The 19,329-nt window shown below is 40.3% G+C and overlaps 1 protein-coding gene across 2 annotated transcripts in view; it reads left to right on the top strand.

Moving 5' to 3' along the window:
• Window positions 1–19,329, top strand: part of LOC102903799 (signal-regulatory protein beta-1-like) — a 94,539-nt gene that overhangs the window by 51,930 nt on the left and 23,280 nt on the right. The window contains exon 3 of one of the 2 annotated variants that reach the window (XM_076563840.1): window positions 18,313–18,660. The exons of the other annotated variant lie outside the window; for it this stretch is intronic. Coding sequence (XP_076419955.1) covers window positions 18,313–18,660 — 348 coding nt within the window. The remainder of the gene's footprint in view (window positions 1–18,312; window positions 18,661–19,329) is intronic. 2 annotated transcript variants of the gene reach the window in all.

Consider the following 19,329-nt stretch of genomic DNA (forward strand, 5'->3'; position numbering starts at 1 on the left):
GTAAGAACTGCAGTTTCCTATTCATGAATTTTCATTTGATGAATATCCAAACTTCTCCTGACTTTAAAACACAAACCATCTAATTGATGATCAGGATATGACAACTCCTACCTATAATGAATGGCATGTGCCCTCTTCAGTAGGTGCATTTGTTCACACACATGATGAAGTGTTTGCATCTGAAATGCTCACATATTGCCAAGGTATAACATGTTTTTTTCCTGAGGAGTAGCTGAGCATTAAAAATAATGTACAACTTAGCCATGGAGCCCTGAGAACCTGATTTGAGATTTGATCATTGTCTTTGACTTATATGCTTGCTGCTGGAATCCATGCCTGTATTTAAGGACTCATTATATATGAGGTAATATTTTCACATTTTTCCACACTACCGGAAAGCTAGTAGTCTATTACATAGTGACATAATCTGGGACATTATACACCTGAAGTAAAGTGACTGGGCCAAAACTGGTCTTCTTGTCCCTTCACCTACTAAATCATTTTCATTCAGTAGTAAGTTTTTTCAGTTTCCATGAGTTTGTAAGCTTTCTGTAGTTTCTGTTGTTGTGGATATCCAGCATTAGCCCATGGTGGTCTTAGAAGATGCCGCATTTTATTTCAGTTTTCTTGTATCTGTAGACACTTGTTTTGTGTCTGAGTATGTGGTCAGTTTTGGAGAAAGTTCCATCCAGTTTTGAGAATTAGGTATACTCTTTTGTGTTTGGGTGACTGTTTCTGTAAATATCTGTTAGGATCATTGTTTGATAATGTCAATTAGCTATAGCATTTATCTGTTTGGTTTTTATCTGGATGACCTGTCTGTAAGTCAGAGTTGGATACTGAAGTCTCCTACTATCAATGTGTTAGCGTCAACATGGAATAAACTTGGGTTCCCTTGTGTTTGGGGCATAGATTGTAAGAATTGCAATTCCCTATCCACAGATTTTTTCCTTTGATAAATATGTAATATTCTTCCCTATGTCTTCTGATTAGTTTTGTTTGAAGTTTTTTCTTCAGCTTTTAAAATGCTTACACCAAGTTCCTTCTTAGATCCATTTACTTGGGATATGTTTTCCAATTCTTATACCTTTAAAAATGTTTATCTTTGGTGGTAAAGTTTGTTTCTTAGATTCAATAGAAGGATAATTTCTATTTTTGCATCTATTCTGTTAATCTGTGTCTTTTTATTGGGAAATAGAGACTATTGATTTCGAGAGTTATCAATGACCAATGATTATTGATTCCTATCATTTTGTTGCTGTTGTTTCTCTATCTATCTATCTATCTATCTATCTATCTATCTATCTATCTATCTATCTATCTATCTACCTACTTATCTATCAATCATCTATCTATCTATGTATCTATCTATCATCTATCTATCTATCTATATCTCTCTTTGTGTCTCTTTCTCTGTATCTCTGTCTCTCTCTCTGTGCATGCGTACATGCGTGGGAGTGTGTATGTGTGTGTGTGTGTGTGTGTGTGTGTGTGTGTGTGTGTGTGTGTTTCTGTGTCTGTGTCTGTGTCTGTGTATCTGTGAGTTTCCCTTCTTTTGACTTTTATACTCTGGGATTTTTATTCCTTGTGTTTTATTGATTATAGCTAATCACTTTCGGCTTGAGTTTTTTTTCTAGAGTCTTCTGTAGGGCTGGATTTGTAGATCATTATTGCTTAAACTTGTTTTTATCACATACTGTCTTATTATCTCTATAGATAGTGATTGAACGTTTTGCTGGATATAGTAATTGGGGTGACATTTACAGTCTGTAGCACATCTGTATAGGCCCTCTTGACTTTTAGAGTCTACAGTCAGAAATTGGGTGTATTTCTAATATGTCTGCTTTTATCTGTTACTTGATCATTTTCCCTTGTTGTTTTTAACATTCTATTTCACTTCTGTACATTTAATGCTTTGATTATTATATACCAAGGAGCCTTTATATTTTGGTCCTGTCTAGTTGGTGTTCTGTATGTTTCCTGTGCCTTGATAGGCATCATCTTCTTTAGGTTAGGAAAATTTTTGTCTATGATTTTGTGTGTAATACTTTCTATGCCTTTAACCTGGGTTTCTTCTCCTTCCTCTATTTTTATTATTCTCAGATTTTGTCTTTTCATGGTGTCACAAATTTCCCAGATGTTTTCTTCAGTAGCATTCTAGATTTAAACTCTTTTAAAGCTCCACCCATTCCTTTTATTGTCTTCAATGCATGAGATTCTCTCTCCCATCTCTTGTACTCTGTTGGTGAAGCTTGACACTGTGGTTTCTGTTCTAGTTTCTAAATTTTTATTTCCAGATTTCTTTCAGTTTGGATTTTCGTTACTGATTCTATTTCTGCTTTCAGGTCTTGAATGGTTTTATGCATTTACCTCTATTGTTTGTGTTCTCATAAATATTTTAAGGGATTTATTTGTTTCCCCATTAAAGACCTCTATCATATTCATACAGGTTGCTTTAAGGTCTTTTCTTGTAGTCAGCTATGTTGGAATATTCATGGCCTGTGGCTGTAGGGTTGCTGTGCTCTAGTGGAAATACATTGTCCTGGATGCTATTGATTGTGTTTTCACCAGGCATCTAGGCATCTGGTATTGGGAAGATTTTAATTCTAGGTGTTGATATCATGTCTTATTTTGGGGGTGGGTCTTTTGTTTTTTGGATTGGTTTTGTTTGCTCTGTGGTTCCTAGGAGAATATGGTGGCTATGTGTTGACTATAGAAAAATCTTCTGGGATCTTATAGGTGTAGGCACTGGGGGTTCAAAGTGAAATGTGTTTCTTGATGTTGATATAGGAATGGGGAAGATGCTGAGGGTGGTGGAGAGACTTCAAAAGAGGGAAGAGTTCATGTTGTTCCTCAAGAATCTGCTAAGCTAGTCACTTGGGTATCGATTCCAAAGAGCTGAGACTACGGTTACCATCCCTGCTTTCTGGTAGTTAATTTGTCAGTCCATTTGCATAGGTCACAGTGTTCAGATATTTTGGAAATCATCATTCTGGATATTTTTACAAAGATCAGTTTTCTTATTTGTTTTGGTATAAGATGTGTGTGTGTGTATGTGTGTGTGTGTGTGTCTGTGTGTGTGTGTGTGTGTGTGTGTCATGTGAGCACACATGCACACCTGAATGTGTGATTGCTTAAATTGGACTGCATCTTCATCCAGCCCAAACTAGCTGGATTTACCAGCCACCAAAATCTTGTGAGTCATTTTATTGAAAGAAATCTCACCTTTCTTCTGTATAAATGTTAGAGGGAAAAAATGATTTCCAAATGGGGCATACACAAACAAGGTAATTCCTTTTGAAAAAAAAAAGGAGGGGGAGGCATGCATCAAATCCCAAACTGGGCTGCATCACACAGAGGTGAATGTGGATCATGTCTTTTAGCTTTGAAGTAGGTGGTGACTGCATCTCATCCCATTGGTGGGAACTCAGCTTAATCTAAGGCAGCTCACTAATTGCACAAAGGGAAAGGAGGGGATTCAGGAAATATGAGTTCTTGCCAGGCTAAGTACCTTTTATTAAGAAAATTGCATTAAATATGTTAAAATAGAAGTGAAAAGAACAACAGATGTGGCTGATATCAAAATTATAAGAAAGCTTTTATAACTACAGCACATCCACAGAACAACTCACCCACATTTGCTTGCACAGTTCCTCAGATGAGGGCACAATTACTTGCTAAAGGTGCTCACCCCATCTTTGGACAGTGCTGCCTTTCTCCTAGATCTAACTAACACAAAGCTGCAATGTACACAACATTAATACTTTTTCAGGTTATTCCTTCAGATGAATTTTGGCATCTCATGGCTCTTGGTCTCATGTTCATCTTCTCCAGTTTAATACCCTCAGTCTTCAGGAGTTGCTTCTAATAAAAAACTACATCTTTTTGTTGTCTTTTTTTTTTGTTTTGGTTTCTTTTTATTCTTCTGTCACACAAAACATTTTAAATCATGAAGCCTTTATAGATGTGATCTGACTGTGTCACGGTAAAATAGAGCTACCATTTGCTTTATTCAAAATATTATTATTTTAGTCACTGTGTTGACTCTGATATATGTCAATAGCTGGACACGTTACATAACAGCTGAAGCATTGGATGAGGAAATAATGCTAAAGACAAATTAGGTTGCAGCAGAGACTGATCACAGTACATTTGTTGTAGTGGGTAGCTATTCCAGCTTTGATCTGGAAGTTCCAACCCCCATTGAGGCTTTGGCAACTGTCATGCCTACAAGGCGGGGCCAAGGGAGTTACCAAGAGACCTGAGATCTGGATGGGCCAAGGCTCTCTCTGTTCCTGAACCCTAGAAGGTGGAGCTTGACTGAGCAGAGCTCCAGAGAACACCGCTGGACTGTGATACACCTTCCCCAGAACCTGCAACCTACCTATCCCCTCATTTGTAAGTTATCCACTAAATAAATCTTCCTTTTAACTACGTGGAGTGGCCTTAATAATTTCACCAATAATAATTTATCCACCACTTTATTCTAGAAGCAATAATCCTCAGGAATATAGAAGCAGAAATGCCCCCAGGAACTGGTGCTGATAAGCTAAGCCTAGCCCTGAGCTGGAATCATCTAGAACCCTTCTTTTCTGCTTTCCAAGTACACACACATGTGTTTGTGAGAAAGAATATGAAGAGTGACAGAGGGAAAGCTCATGAAAGTCTTGAAGAATTTCAGCCTCACTGGTTGGGGTGATTAATTGTCAAGTAAGTAAAACATGTTCCATATGGACAACTTTGCATGGGGTCATAGAGGTTTTTTTTTTTTTTTTTTTTTTTTTGAAAATATTACATTCTAAACTTTTCAAAACATTAGTGAAGATATTAGCATCAGGCTCTGTGTGAATCCGTAGACTTGAGAGCTGGGCTGGGGATAAGCAGGAATCAGGAGGGACTGACCCAGAGTGACTAGGAGTAATGGTGATGATGACTTAAGACAGAGGCAGAGTTCTGTGTCTGGCATGTCTCAGTAAAATCCTTCAGAGTGTTTCTTAGTTGTCAATTTATAAAGCTGGCTAACATTCACTTGATGCAATGATAAGAATGCATTATTTAGTCATATGTATGTAAATTGGCTATAATTTAACAGACCAAAGTGAGACTGCTTCAGTATGACTTTAAATTTATGGTGTAATGTGGTTCCTTAGTATTTTTTCCATTGACTCATGTTATATTTACTACTTTCCACTTACACAGCATCTACTGATAATTATTTTCACAAAGCATGTCACATCGATGAGCCCATAAGTATTTAGCAGGTAACAGCACTTTTCTACAATGTTAACAAAAAATAATGAGTACTTACTTGCCAAAAGGTAAGATAGCTTACTATACTATGCAGCTTCTTTTATGAAGGTAATTCTGTATTGAAATTTTCACTGGGTAAACTTCTACCTTCCAGAGGATTCTGGATCTCTGGACATCTTTGCCACTTAATTCATATCTTGATGACATTCCATCTTCCTATAATAGTTCATGTGCTGGCTAGAATCTCATCCCAAAGTTACTACTATAGTTTTTAAGTGTTCATTTAACAGTAGCCCAATAGATCACACCAATTATTTGATTAGTAATTTATTGATAGGAAACAAGTAGTTGTCAATACTCAAACTATGCTCAAAACTATGCAATGATTTCTCTCTCAAATACAGGTAAGTTGTTTAGTGTTTGGTTGACTTAGGATGAGATATGAAAGCCATAGTGGCATGTTCCTCATTAACAACCATATAACTGTCTGGCCATATAAATATACATTCCTCCCAGAATAGATACAAAGAGCACAAAGGCCCGAAGTCATCATGCAAATACATTACACCTCCCTAATAATTTCATATCTGACACCATGGTATTGGAAAGATTCATGGTTTAGTCCTAATGTGATTCAAAAAGGTTTTCAAAGTTTGGTCATTTCTACAAGTCTGTTGACTTTCACATTCTTCTAACACACCATCATATTCAAGAACAAATATCTCACATTATCCATTCCAGTCTTCTCAAGGCATCTGTGCAGCCTTATTGATCTGTTTAGCCTTCCACCAAATGAGAGTAAAGTGATTTGTTAAAAGTCCTCACTGCCTTTCCTACTTTCATTGACACTCTGTTGACAGTACTTAGAGATTGCTGTTGAAAGCAAACATCAATAGGCTCAGGTGATGGTAAAAGTAAGAATAGTTAACTAAACTGAAAGTAAGTAGAAATTTTTTATTATTCAAGACAGGTTCTCCAAATGTACTTCTGGATGGCCTGGAACTCAGAGAGACCCACTTGCCTGTTTCTGAATGCTGGGGTTAAAGACATGTACCACCATACTTGGATTGAGTTCCTTTTTTTATTTGTATTTTTTTTTATTCAATCCTGGCCCACCTGCCTCTAGTAGCATTGCCCACAGCAGGCCACACTCCCCATAACTAGCAATGTAGAAAATGCTGCAGAGACGTGCCCATGGTCTAACATGAAGCAGGAAATCGCTCAACTGAGGTTTCTCTTCTCAGGTGTCAATTTCACAGCCAATATTAACCATCACACTCACTGAAAACCACAGCAAACTCTTCTTATACCTGGATTAGAGAGGAGAAGATTGGGTCTTGAAGTTTGCCTCTTTTATTCTGTTCCTAAACACCTATCAGTGGTCAGTGAGGGCACTTATCCTTTTTCCCTCCCTGTTTCCTAACTGCACACAGTGGGAATTGAATTATCTTCTTTTTATCTGGAATCAACTCTGAACATCATTGTGTCCATCTGTTCTCCCTGACTGAGGAAACAGTCCACACTGTTCCCTTCTCAGTGTGATATACATTTTCATCCTCCACAAAGTATACATTTATTGAAGGGCTCCCACTTGCCCTCTTGACGACATTATGGTGTTATGATACAATGCTTTAAAAAAGGTAACTTCAGAGAGCAAGGATTTATTTGGCTCCCATCTCCAACTTACTATTCATCATTGCAGTGAATTCAAGGTGGTAAGAATTTGAAACAGAGAGTGACATTATAGCCCAAGACAAGTGTGGGTTGCAATGATTTAGTGTGTGTATGTATGTTAGTATTTAGCTTGCCCTCTCATTTTGTAGTCAAAGATCCCCTGCTCAAGAAATTGTTTTGCCCAAAATTAAGACATGTTTTCCCAACTCATTTAACTAAAGACAAGCCCTTACTGACAGTCTAAGAAGAATTCTAATTCTAAACAATCTTTCACAGATACCTTGGAATCCTGCTTCATCTGTGTCAAGTTGACAATTACTACTAACCGTTAACAGATTCTACTTGGTTTGTGTAAGTGAACAGACTCTTTAGCTTCACTTGGACTACATCTACCAGGCTAGCAGTGGACTCCCAAGGGGTCATTCCAATAGGACAGCTGATTTACTCCAGCACTGAGCTGTTTTTATACACATCATATGGGATTAACTGAGAACACTTAGATGAGGCTGGGACAGGATAGGCTGCAAAGTAATAATCTCTGGGGTCTTAAACTTCAGTGTGTTATAAAATATGGTTGTGTCCTGGATTCCAATTGATGAGTTACTGAGATAAGATGTCTTGAGACCAAGTGGATCTAATATAGGTTCCAGAGAAGAGAAAAGGATTATTTTTTTCCTGTGCATATCTGAGTCCCTCTAAAATGCATGATACATTACCTCTCACTTGCAGCTGCCTGTAACACTGTGTCTCTATTTCAAAATAATCAGTGTGTTTCCTGTTTCATCATATCACTGACATGTTCTTTAGACAGGATAAGCCACAGCGCTGTTTTTCTCTGCAGATCAGATCCGGGGATCTCACCAGCACAGACACTGCACTGAGCAAGCTGCTTCACTCTCACCATGCTCGACCTGGATGCTTGGCCCCACATTCCACAGAGTATCCTACTGCTGACCCTACTGCTGGGACTCACAGGTGAGTGTCCTAGGAGTAGGATCATCTCCCTGCCACTGGCCACAGCTGCTAATGAAATTCAAGGACTCCAGGTAACCACCAAACTGCCAGAGGAGAGAAGTTCACAATATAGTTTGGTTTCTATAGGCAAAGTCATAAGTGCTGCTCTGTTAGTCCAGACATGGACAAAATTCCTTCCAGTAGAATCACACTTATCACTGTAACTCTGAGGCACATCAGAGACAATGAGTCAATGAGTCAGTTCCAAAGCAGCTGATGGCCTGGCTCCAAGCTCAGCACTCTCTGCTCACTACCTGAGAGAGAGGCTGACATGCAGGCCAGTGACAGGGCCATGAGGGAAGTGTCTCTGGTGAGGCTCAGCCACCATTCCTTCTCACTTAGTTTCCTCATTCTGTCCTCCAGTTCTTCCTCATCTGACCTCAGTCTTCTCACTGAGTGCTGCTTCTTTGAGAGGCTGTACTATTATTTTCTCTTACCAGTGGCTGTGTTCTGTTGCTAGGGGTAACATGGCAATGTACCCCAGGCTGGAGGCCAAAACCATAGACATTCATTTCCTCACAGTTCTGGAAGCTGGAATCGAGTGATCAAGACATTTACTGAGCTGCTTTCTTCTATGATATCTCTCCTGTTGTAAACTGTGCCTTCTTGATCTGTCTTCATACACATGATCTTACCTAATCCTGTCTGTGTGGATCTTCTCATTTTCTTTAAACGAATCCAGTCACACTGGATTAAGATCCACCTGAATTATATTAATTGACATCTAACTCTTGAAACACCCCGTTTCACATTCTAAGGTACTGAGTTATGGCTTTAATATGTAGAAAATAAACAATTCATCTACAATGTTGTAGCCACATCGCGAGACCCCGAGAAAGACCACCACAGAGCCAATATCTGATGCAAAACACAAATGGATTTATTGATAACAAGCAAACCTTGGCATGGTCCGCATCCAACATCTCACACAGTGGGTGGAGAAGGGCAACCCTGAGCTCTCAGGGTAAAAGGTTTTCAAAAGGAAAAATCACAAGAAGGGTGGTATAAGCCTTGGAGTCATATGATTGGGTGAGGGTATGTAACCTTTGAATTTACTGGTTGGGGGTTACAATTATCATTTTGGGGCAGGCCTGGACAAGTCCCAGGTTCTGTCCTTGAGCTGCCATGGGGGCTGGTTAGCCTTGCACGTTCACATTGACCCATGCACATAGCTCTAAGTTGGTGAGGGTTCCCAGACAATAAACAACTGGCTGACCCTTGAGCAATGAGAGTACGTGCAGAAAGGGAGCTACTGCAAGGACTATGTCATAGTCCTTCCAGAAACTGCTTGCTCAAGTCTTAGGAAACTGAAATTGAGCCCTGATCTCTGAGAAAAGACTGAGCAGCCTGTTATGGAGTCTTCTTGGTCCTTTCAATTACATGTAGTCACACATTCCTGTTCTTCTTGATCTTCTCTAGGGAACTTTGTTTTCATTATTGTCTTGGTAAGCAGGAATATTGACACTCTGTGTGGTCCATTCTTATGAATCCCCAAGGCTGTTTATCCTCAGTTCCTTCTTTGTTCATGAGAAACATTTGATGATCTCAAGTCAGGGATTATCAGCCCTCATGCTCCACACTTTAATTAGGTGTTATGTTATCTAATGTCATAGAAGTTGAAGTTTTAAAATGTCCTAATCACATTCTCATTGCACCTGATACTATCACTAAGGTATGAGTTCTGATGATTTTATCAGTTCATGAAACTTTTTGTTTTTTATTTTTGTAAATTAATACATAATTAAATCAATTGCATCTCTTTTCTCTGCTCTCTTTCCCTTAATTCATGGTCTCTGTTTCTTTAAATGTCCCCCCTCACACACACACACACACACACACACACATACACACACACACACACACACACACACACACACACACACACATTCCTAAATATGCAAATAACAAATTGCTAAGTTCACATAATGTTATCCAAACAAGGACATCATCGATAAACATGATAAACATCAATAAACATTATAATATTAAAGGGTAATATATCTTTGTCACAGATTTGTGTGTCTTTGCTTTGTCTTTTTCTTAGTATTTTATCCATGTTTGCTATACTGCTGTCTTCCTACAGGCTCCAATTCAACAGAGCAGTCAAAAGACTGAAATTTCTAAACTGTGGTGTTTAGTTCAACTTCCGTTTTTATTGGTTGATTTGTCTCAGGAATTTACTTCGGTGTTTGGAAGATGTCTAGCACAAATTCGTGTGCTAAAGCTGTCATCCCCAGATAAAGGCACTACTGTGAGAGATGACTGAATATTTAGATGGTAAGGTGGAGATGAGCAACACTAACCCATTACACATTAGAAATATTTCTTCTTTTGAGCTGCTGATCCCAGGTATTTTTCAAATCAATAGGAAGATAATTTAGCAAGCTATAAGTATATCCAGTTGCCCATCCAAATCCAGAGCCAGATCTAGCTCCATGACACCATGCATATCATCCAGTGTCAGGGAAGGCACCATGGCTGAGCAAATCAACTGGAAAATTATACTTCAAAGTCAAGAACACTCACCATGTCTCAGATACTGTGCAAAGCACTCCATGGTTCTGTCTCATGTGGATGATCTGCTCTTAATACATTGCCATACACACAGAAAAAGAGGCAGAAGCACAAACAGCCCTAATGGTGATGTCTAGATCTGTTGCTTGGATGCTGCCTGACTGAAGTCACTGGATTCTATTTCTAATAAACTACCAGTTTAACATGTGTTTCAGCGAAGTGGGAAGATGTCACACTGAGCGAATCATAAGCAGGGAAGAGTTTGTTGGATACTGACTATGAGCTACATGCTGTTGTAGGAACACATGCTGTACTGGGGAATACAAGTGGCAGAATGGTCACCCATGTGGAGCTTAGACTCTACTGGGAAAAATGACAACAATTAAGAAAAAAACATGAAACTGATATTTTAAAAGGTGATATATGAACATATGTCCAATTATCCAAAGAAATAAGAAGGCTATTTGGGGAGTTAGAGATTGAAAGCAGGGGGTGTGTTTGGACATCACTGAAAAGAGGAAATTTGAGTAAAGACAAAAAGAAAATTTCAGCGTGTGGCACATGGCCCAGGATTCTAGAAGATGGACTTTGTGGCACATGGCAAAGACCCTAAGTAGAGCCTACCATTTTCATGGACCAAGCTTTCACTCCAGGTGAGTGGAAGGCAGTACAAGCTTGAAATGGAGAAGCACCATGGCCTGGCAAGTGATTTAAACTGAGTTTCCATGTAATGGTTGAACACCGACTCTCCAGGACAGATAGAAGAAGGTTGTTGCATGTCAGAAAATGAGAGAGGGTGGCTTGCACAGGACAGTGACAGGAGAGAAAGCAGGGAAAGGTCATATTTGGATACAGGCCGAAGTGGAGCCTATACAATATCCTGAAGGATCAGACTTGATGTGGGGGTGCAGACCCTTCTCGGCATAGGGCACCAGCACCTGCAAGAGGAAATGAGCTTCATGTGAAATCTATAGGCTGTGTCAGGAGTTTGCTCTTGAACATGTTCACTCTGAGAGGTTTACTTCACTCAGGGAGCCCCTCAAGTGCATCACTGGACAAACAACTTCAGAGTCAGAGTGTGGACATGTGTTCCATTTCTTCCTTCCAAGATTATTGATATTACTTGATTAACAAGTCAGCTTCCCTTCTCCCATCTTTCACAGACTTTAAAAGTCAAACCAGCTAAGTATCAAGGCACAACAGCCCAGCCCTATAGTGATATGTGGACCCTTGAGCAAGGGCGATTTGAAATATGATTTATGTACACGTCCATTGTATGTTCTTGAATTATTGACACCTTATAATCTTTGCTTAAAATTCTTTGCCAGGAATTTAATCAATATAATGTCTTCTGGATCTGTTGATAGAATTGTGTATTTTTTTAGAAGGCATCATGCAACCTTGTCTTCTTCAGTTTCCTGTGTTCTCCATTGAGATACATGCACCTGGTGATCATTTTTTCTGCTACACTGATGAAAAGGGCCTTACAGTAAGGACTCTTCCTTCTGAAAATGTGTTTTGGATCATCTGTTGTGGAATGCTAGCTTTATTTCCAATCTGGGCTTTTCAGCTGCAATTAATAACTTTGCCTGTAATGACTGAGAGACCTGCTTTCTACCCAGGGTACCAGAAGAGACATGCTTCTCAGGAGCAAGGGAAAGAAAAGTTTCTATATACTAATTTGACACACCATCTGTGGGTCATTTTCTTTTATTCTTCTTTAATGCTAATTCTCCTCTCCTAATTGTCTCCAATTTCTTAACTCTATTTCTCTGTTCTTATTCTCCTGCTTCTCCTCATGTAGCCTCAAAATTCTTCCCTTACATGAGGCTTGAAGCAATAATAAAAATTACAAGAGTTACCTCTCATTGGTCAAAAGCACATTCCTAGGGTAAGCAATTAGGAGCTGAGCCATTTACCATGCCAACACAAGGTTTCAAGCTTTCAGGACAAGAGGGAGGGTGCAGTGCCCAGTACGACAAACTCTGAGACATAACTCTTTATCAGCAGACTTGGCAAGTGAAGAACTGGTATCATATCTTAAGTAACTTTGTGTTAATAACCTTGGTTAGAATTGGCATAGTGTTTTATGCTGCCTAGCATTAATAACCTTGGTTAGAGATCTGTGACTTTGACCTTGTGTATCTCTGTAAAGTTTTTACTTATGATCCATTTACAGAAATATTCAGTCTAGTGTGAAACTCCTCTGAGGTTTCAAATCAGCAAAATGTGTGTCGCTTGCCTTGGACTGGGGAGAAACTATTATTTTCTAATATTAGTCCGAGCTAAAGGAACAAGGCAGGCTTTGAAGTGTCTACCATCTTTGTGTAACAACATTCTCCACAGCTTGTTACAGACTTCAAAGAAAACCGCAGCCCACAAATAATTCCCATTGGTGAAAACACCTGTGATGATACAGCAGAGGGGGTGGGAATGCCAGTGTGCAGGAATTCCAACAGTGGGAGGGATGGAACAGTAGCTACAGAGTTAATATCAGATGTTGGAAAGTGCCTTTGACTTTGCTAGCCCTGGGGGAACTGGGTGCCTGGCCCACCTGCACATGGCATAGCCAAAGCCATGAGCCCATACTCAAGACAGACAGAAGCAAAAGAAGAACCACAGTGAACCTGCTATATGTTTGATCAGAGCTTTAGCAGTGCAGCATACTAAGTAAGATAGGTCCCGGGGCAGAGTGGTGGCAGGTACAGCATGTCCACCAATTCCCAGTCTTCCCATTAACATAAAATTCAGATTGAAAGTCACATAAGCTTTGACAAAAGAGATTCAACATCCTCTACTTTTATTCTAGTATAACATGCTCTATTCTCCTCTTTGTGGAAACACTACTCTTTTTTTTTTTTTTTTTTTTTTCATCATTGGGCTACTTGACAGCCTGAAGGGTTTCTGTTATTGTTGTTCTTCTGGATATGTTGAATACTGAGGTTGCAACTGCTGTACTACTTTGCTGGGATTTCTGTGGGACTCACAGATGAGGATATGATGGACTGTCTGACCTTCCATAACCCAACCAGTATAAAGCCAGAAACACTTATGTTGCTTAGATAGTAAATAGCTACTCTAGCCTTTCTGGGGGATAGAACAGAGAAGATGGATGAAGTTTCTTCCAAGCAAAGCTGCTGTGCAGATTCCAGCTGGTCTCTCTAAAACAGCTAGATCCTAAAAGGAATGGATGCCTCCATTAGCTATGATAACCCACATCCATGCACACAGTTAGCTGAGATTCTCAAGTCCACTCTGTAAAGCAGATTCCACTGAAGCCAGGATACTTAGTTGAGTTTTCTGTGGTCTCTTCCAAGAAATATAAAGTTCTAGCCACCACCCTGTCCCTTGATGACTTCCTTCACTTGCCCATAGTACTTTGCCTCAGAGTGTAGCCGGCTACTGCTTTAGTTCCTTCTGAGAGATGAAGTGTGTCTTGGGCATGCACTAACGACCTTCAAATATCCCCACATTTACCATTTTGTCTTTATAGAATTAAATTTACCAAACTACTTTATGAATGTTAAAATAATATAAAATTGAAATATTTCATTTTAGTTTATTATTCATTATGCTAGAGCAACTACACTGATACAAAATTTTGCAGAGGAGTGGCTACCACATATATGTCCCAGTAGGCAAGCCTACTGGGAAAGCAAGCAATATGTACTGTTTCTATACTTAGAGTTTTGTACTCGTCTCAATGTTTTAGGATCCAGTGCTTAATAAAATTGGAAATTAACATTCTACTTTTTAAAAACTGAACTAAACCAGTTCACAAAATGTGAGAGTTGTTTCATTTATTCAACTTCTGTACATATATTAGTACAAAATCTGATTAGGTCTTTTAATTTTTTTGTTACAAAAATTTTAGTCTGTAAATATGATATGTATATTTAGTATTTCCAGTTGGAAAAAAATCATATAACATTGAGTAAATTAGTTGTATATTTTGTGTACACACCAATGTGAAAATATAAAATTACTTTGTAAGCTTACATAAACGTAACTTATTCCCATTATTTTTCCCTGTTCATTTTTTAATCAGGAAGTATTCTAAGACTATCCACATGTTTTCTAGATATGGTATTAGCTCATTACACAAGGTTTTAACTTCTCAAGGTTCCTTTTTGCTTCTGGATTAAGTTATCTATGGAAGCTGTCCTTCCTGGCAGCTCCTGATGTGTGTCCTTCCCTAAGTTTATTAATGAGAACCACTGAAGTGGAAGATTAGAGCCACCATTTTCCAACAGCTAAGTGGAAGCTGGGAGCTCATGATGCTTTATGAAATTTCAAAATTCACTATACTGCCAAACTTTGTTGTAGCTAGAGTTTTTCTGCCTGGCCCACAGTCAGGACAAATCTCTGTCACCCGCCAGTCCCACAGCCACTCAGACCCAAACAAGTAAACACAGAGACTTATATTGCTTACAAACTGTATGGCTGTGGCAGGCTTCTTGATAACTGTTCTTATATCTTAAATTAATCCATTTCTATAAATGATTCCTTGCCACGTGGCTTGTGGCTTACTGGCATCTTCACATGCTGCTTGTCATGGCGACAGCTGGCAGTGTCTTCCCCCTCCTTCCTGTTCTCTCAATTCTCCTCTCTGTTAGTCCTGCCTATACTTCTTGCCTGGCTACTGGCCAATCAGTGTTTTATTTATTGACCAATCAGAGCACATACAGACCATCCCACAGCACTTTATGTTGTCTTTTGTACCTGAGCCTTATCTATGTCATTCTTTATTTCAACCCAAGGGAAGCCATTACTATTTCTTGTGTGGTAGGTGTCATTATAATGAACTCAAGCTTTCGATTAAGAATAGCATGTCTTCAATGGAGTACTACTCAGCAGAGAAAAACAATGACATCATGAGTTTTGTAGGCAAATGGATGGAACTAGAAAAAATTATCCTGAGTGAGGTAACCCAGACTCAGAAAGACAAACATGGTATGTACTCACTCATAAGTAGGTACAAGATGTAAAGCAAAGGATAACCAGACGGCAACTCACAACTCCAGGGAGGCTACTTAGTAAAGAGGACCCTAAGAAAGACACATGGATCGCCCAATGACAGAGAAATGGATAAGATCTACATGAGCAAACTGTGTGTGTGGGGAGGGGTAATGGAGGGCAAGGGTCAGGGGAAAGAGAGCTTAGTGGAGGGGGAGGTCCCAGCTGGATTAGGAGCACAGTGGGAGAATAGGGATAGAGATACCATGATGAATGAAGACCCTAGGGGAATAGGAAGAAGCAGAGTGCTAGAGAGGTCCCCAGAAATCCACAAAGATATCTCCACTGTAGACTACTGGCAATGCTCAAGAGAGTGCCTGAGCTGACCTACTCTGGTGATTGGATGGCCAAACACCCTTGCTGTCATGATAGAACTCTCATCCAGTGTCTGATGGAAGCAGATGTAGAAATCCACAGCAGGGACCCAGGTGGAATTCCAGGAGTCCAGTTGGTGAGAGAGAGGAGGGATTGTATGAATGAAAGATATTGAGACCATGATTAGGAAAAGCACAGGGACAAATAGCCAAACTAGTGAAAACACATGAACTGTGAACCAATGGCTGAGGAATCCCCAAGAAACTGGACTAGGCCCTCTAGATAAGTGAGAGAGTTGATTAGCTTGAACTGTTTGGGAGGCCCACCAGCAGTAGAGCCAGGACCTGTCCTTGGTGCCTGGGCTGGCTTTTTTGGAGCCTGGTGCCAATGCTGGGACACTTTGCTCAGCCTTGGTATAGGGAGGAAGGGATGGACCTGCCTCAGTTGAGTCTACCAGGCTGGGCTGACTCCCCTGGGGAGACCTTGCCTTGAAGGAGGTGGGATTGGGGGAGCGCTGGATTGGGGGGGTTGCTGGGGGGTGAGGAGGGAGGGCGGGGGAATCCATGACTGATATGTGAAATTAAGTTAATTATAAAATAAAAATATTAAAAAAAAAAGAATAGCATGTCTTCTCTCCTTTATTGTTCCCAAAGTGTTGTCATGTGAGGAATCCTTGGTTTTATATAATTCTAGGTGTGTTTTTTCTTTAAGAACTATGAACACACACACTATCTCATTACCCCCGGAAGCTTCTGTTTCTGATAAGGACTGTGTTCATATCATTTTGATGTTGAAGAAGATGAGTCATGCTCCAGGCTGCTCTCAGCGTTCTCTGTTCCTCCTCTTTGTCTGTGGGACTCTAGTGTGTGCTGGTGTGGGCCTCTCTGAGTTTGAATTATTTCAGTGTGTTGGAATTATAGTTCTTACATTTTATCAAAACAAGAAGGTGTGAGACATTTTTTCCAAATTCTTCAGTTTCTTCTCTTCTCTCCTTGCCCCTGCATTGCTGAGTAATGTTACTCTATCCATTTCCATTATTTAGATTTTTATTTTGTAACCCCCTAAATCCTGTGTGGACGCTGTCTATTGAACTAATAAGTTTTGTAGTTCTCTACTCCCCAATTCCATTACATTCCTTCTTACAGTTTCTCTCCATTTATCTCCATATTTTGTTGTTCAGAGTCTTGACTTCCTTTAGTGAATTTCCATTTTTCATTGCATATCTCAAGTGCATGTTGCACAGTCTTGGTCCAGTAGTGTAGTACAGTGTAGCACAGTGCAGTCCTCCCAGATTACCAAAGTCCAGCAAAAATGGGTCAGAAGTGTCGGAGTCGTGGGTCTTAGAGTCACTGAGCAAACAGGGTGCTGTGATGGCAGACAGGTGACAAGGGACAGTGCCCTGGGTGACCACACCATGTGCAACAAACAAAGCCGGTCCTCCTGGAGAGTGGGGTCCTGTGACACCAAGGTAACTGCCTTGTCACTCCAAGTTAAAGTGAAACTTCTGATCCCCGAAGCACAAAATAAATGGTTCTGTTGTATCCAACCCCTAACTTTACAGCAATCTGTTACATCATCCTTAAAGTCAGTATAATGTTGGGGCTGGAGAGACGGTTCAGGGATTAAGAGCACTTCCTACTCTCCATAGGACACAGGTTCAATCCAGTAACCACATGGTGACTCACAGCCATCTTCAGTAACTTCAGTTCCAGGGAATCGGACACTCTCTTCTGGGTGCCTTGGGCACCAGGCATGCACAGAAGCAAAATACTCACACACATATAATTAATTAGTTAATTAATTTATGTAATTATTATATTTTAAAAACTGGTAATTTAAGCCAAGGTTTTATTTCTATAGTTAAGGTGCATGTTACTGCATATTGGGACCTATCTATGGTATTATCACTCTACCTGATAAAGCAACCATATCGAGAACTGGGGGCCTGACCCAGAGAAACTCGAAATAAAATGTACATCTCATTAACTATACAAAGCACTAAGTTCCCATCTCACTGTTCTAAAAGAGTCAGGTCAGCACATCCAATACAATTATTTAAGAAGTGCCATATGTCGCCGGGCGGTGGTGGCACACGCCTTTAATCCCAGCACTTGAGAGGCAGAGACAGGTGTATCTCTGTGAGTTCGAGGCCAGCCTGGGCTACCAAGTGAGTTTCAGGAAAAGGCACAAAGCTGCACAGAGAAACCCTGTCTCGAAAAACCAAAAAAAAAAAAAAAAAAAAAAAAAAAAGAAGTGCCATTTGCCATGTGCACAGAAAATGAAAACCAAACAGATACTGGATAAAACATGAGAATTCCAAAAAGAATTAGGGCTTTAATCAAAATACTGCAAAGTTCTCAGTGTCTCTGTGACTCAGTTTCCTTGTCGTTACATTCTTTTGATAAGAGGTCCAAATGAGGAGACCATGATCACATCATGCTGAGCTCCAGTAAGAAACAGTGTTTGATCACAACCTTGAAAAGCCTGTGGGTTCCCATCATGATGAGCACTGACTGATGTTTCCTGCAGGAGCAGATACACGGGAGCTGAAGGTGATTCAGCCTGAGAAATCAGTTTCTGTCGCTGCTGGAGACTCAGCCACTCTGAACTGCACTGTGACCTCCCTGCTCCCTGTGGGACCCATTCAGTGGTTCAGGGGTACAGGGCAGAGTCGGCACCTAATATATAGTTTCACAGGAGAGAAGTTCCCCAGAGTCACAAATGTTACAGATACTACAAAGAGAAGCAACTTGGACTTTTCCATCCGCATCAGTAAAGTCACACCTGCTGACTCTGGTACCTACTACTGTGTGAAGATGGACAGATTAGACTCTGACAAGGAGCGGTCTGGAGGAGGCACAGTGCTTTATGTGCTTGGTAAGTACTGCGTTATCCTCCTCATCCCCGATATCTCCAACAGGTCAAAATGTGCCCAAGATTCTGTGAGCAACAAGAAAGAAGCAAGTCTGCAAGTGACCCACCATGTACATAGGGTGACTTTACCCCAACTGTGGACCAAGGAAGCAGAGAAGGGAGAAGACATGCTCTTTGCTAGAGTTCCCCCTACTGGTAAATGGGGGTAAATCCATACCCTGGTCTGCCTAAACAGCAATGCTTACCTTTCTCAATCTGTCTCAGACTAGTGCCTCCATAAAACCCTGAGAGCTGACTGCCTTGTTCAGTGACAGAGTCAGACTTGGCCTACTGCCTCCAGAGTGTACTTCCCCTACTGATTAAGTCTTCTCTTTCTCCCCAATCAACCTGGGGCTGAGTGTATGCCAGCTTCCACTCTAGCTGTCAACAGAGATGGCAGTAAGCAGGTCAGCAGGGGCTCTTTACCCAAGATGTCTGTCTCCTCCTCCCAAGAGGAAAAACAAACCACAGCAGAAAGTAACAGAGCCAGGGCATGGTGGCTTGTTTTTCTCATTTCCTCTTCATCCACAGCACACTGGGAGCATTCACGATGTTCTCACATTCCCTGTGGAATCTCTCATCTGGTCTAGATGCTGGCACCAAGCTAGGCCTTTGCCTTAGATCTGTCTGAAA

Source organism: Peromyscus maniculatus, chromosome 2, assembly GCF_049852395.1.
Source record: "Peromyscus maniculatus bairdii isolate BWxNUB_F1_BW_parent chromosome 2, HU_Pman_BW_mat_3.1, whole genome shotgun sequence".
In the NCBI taxonomy this organism is placed as follows: domain Eukaryota; kingdom Metazoa; phylum Chordata; class Mammalia; order Rodentia; family Cricetidae; genus Peromyscus; species Peromyscus maniculatus.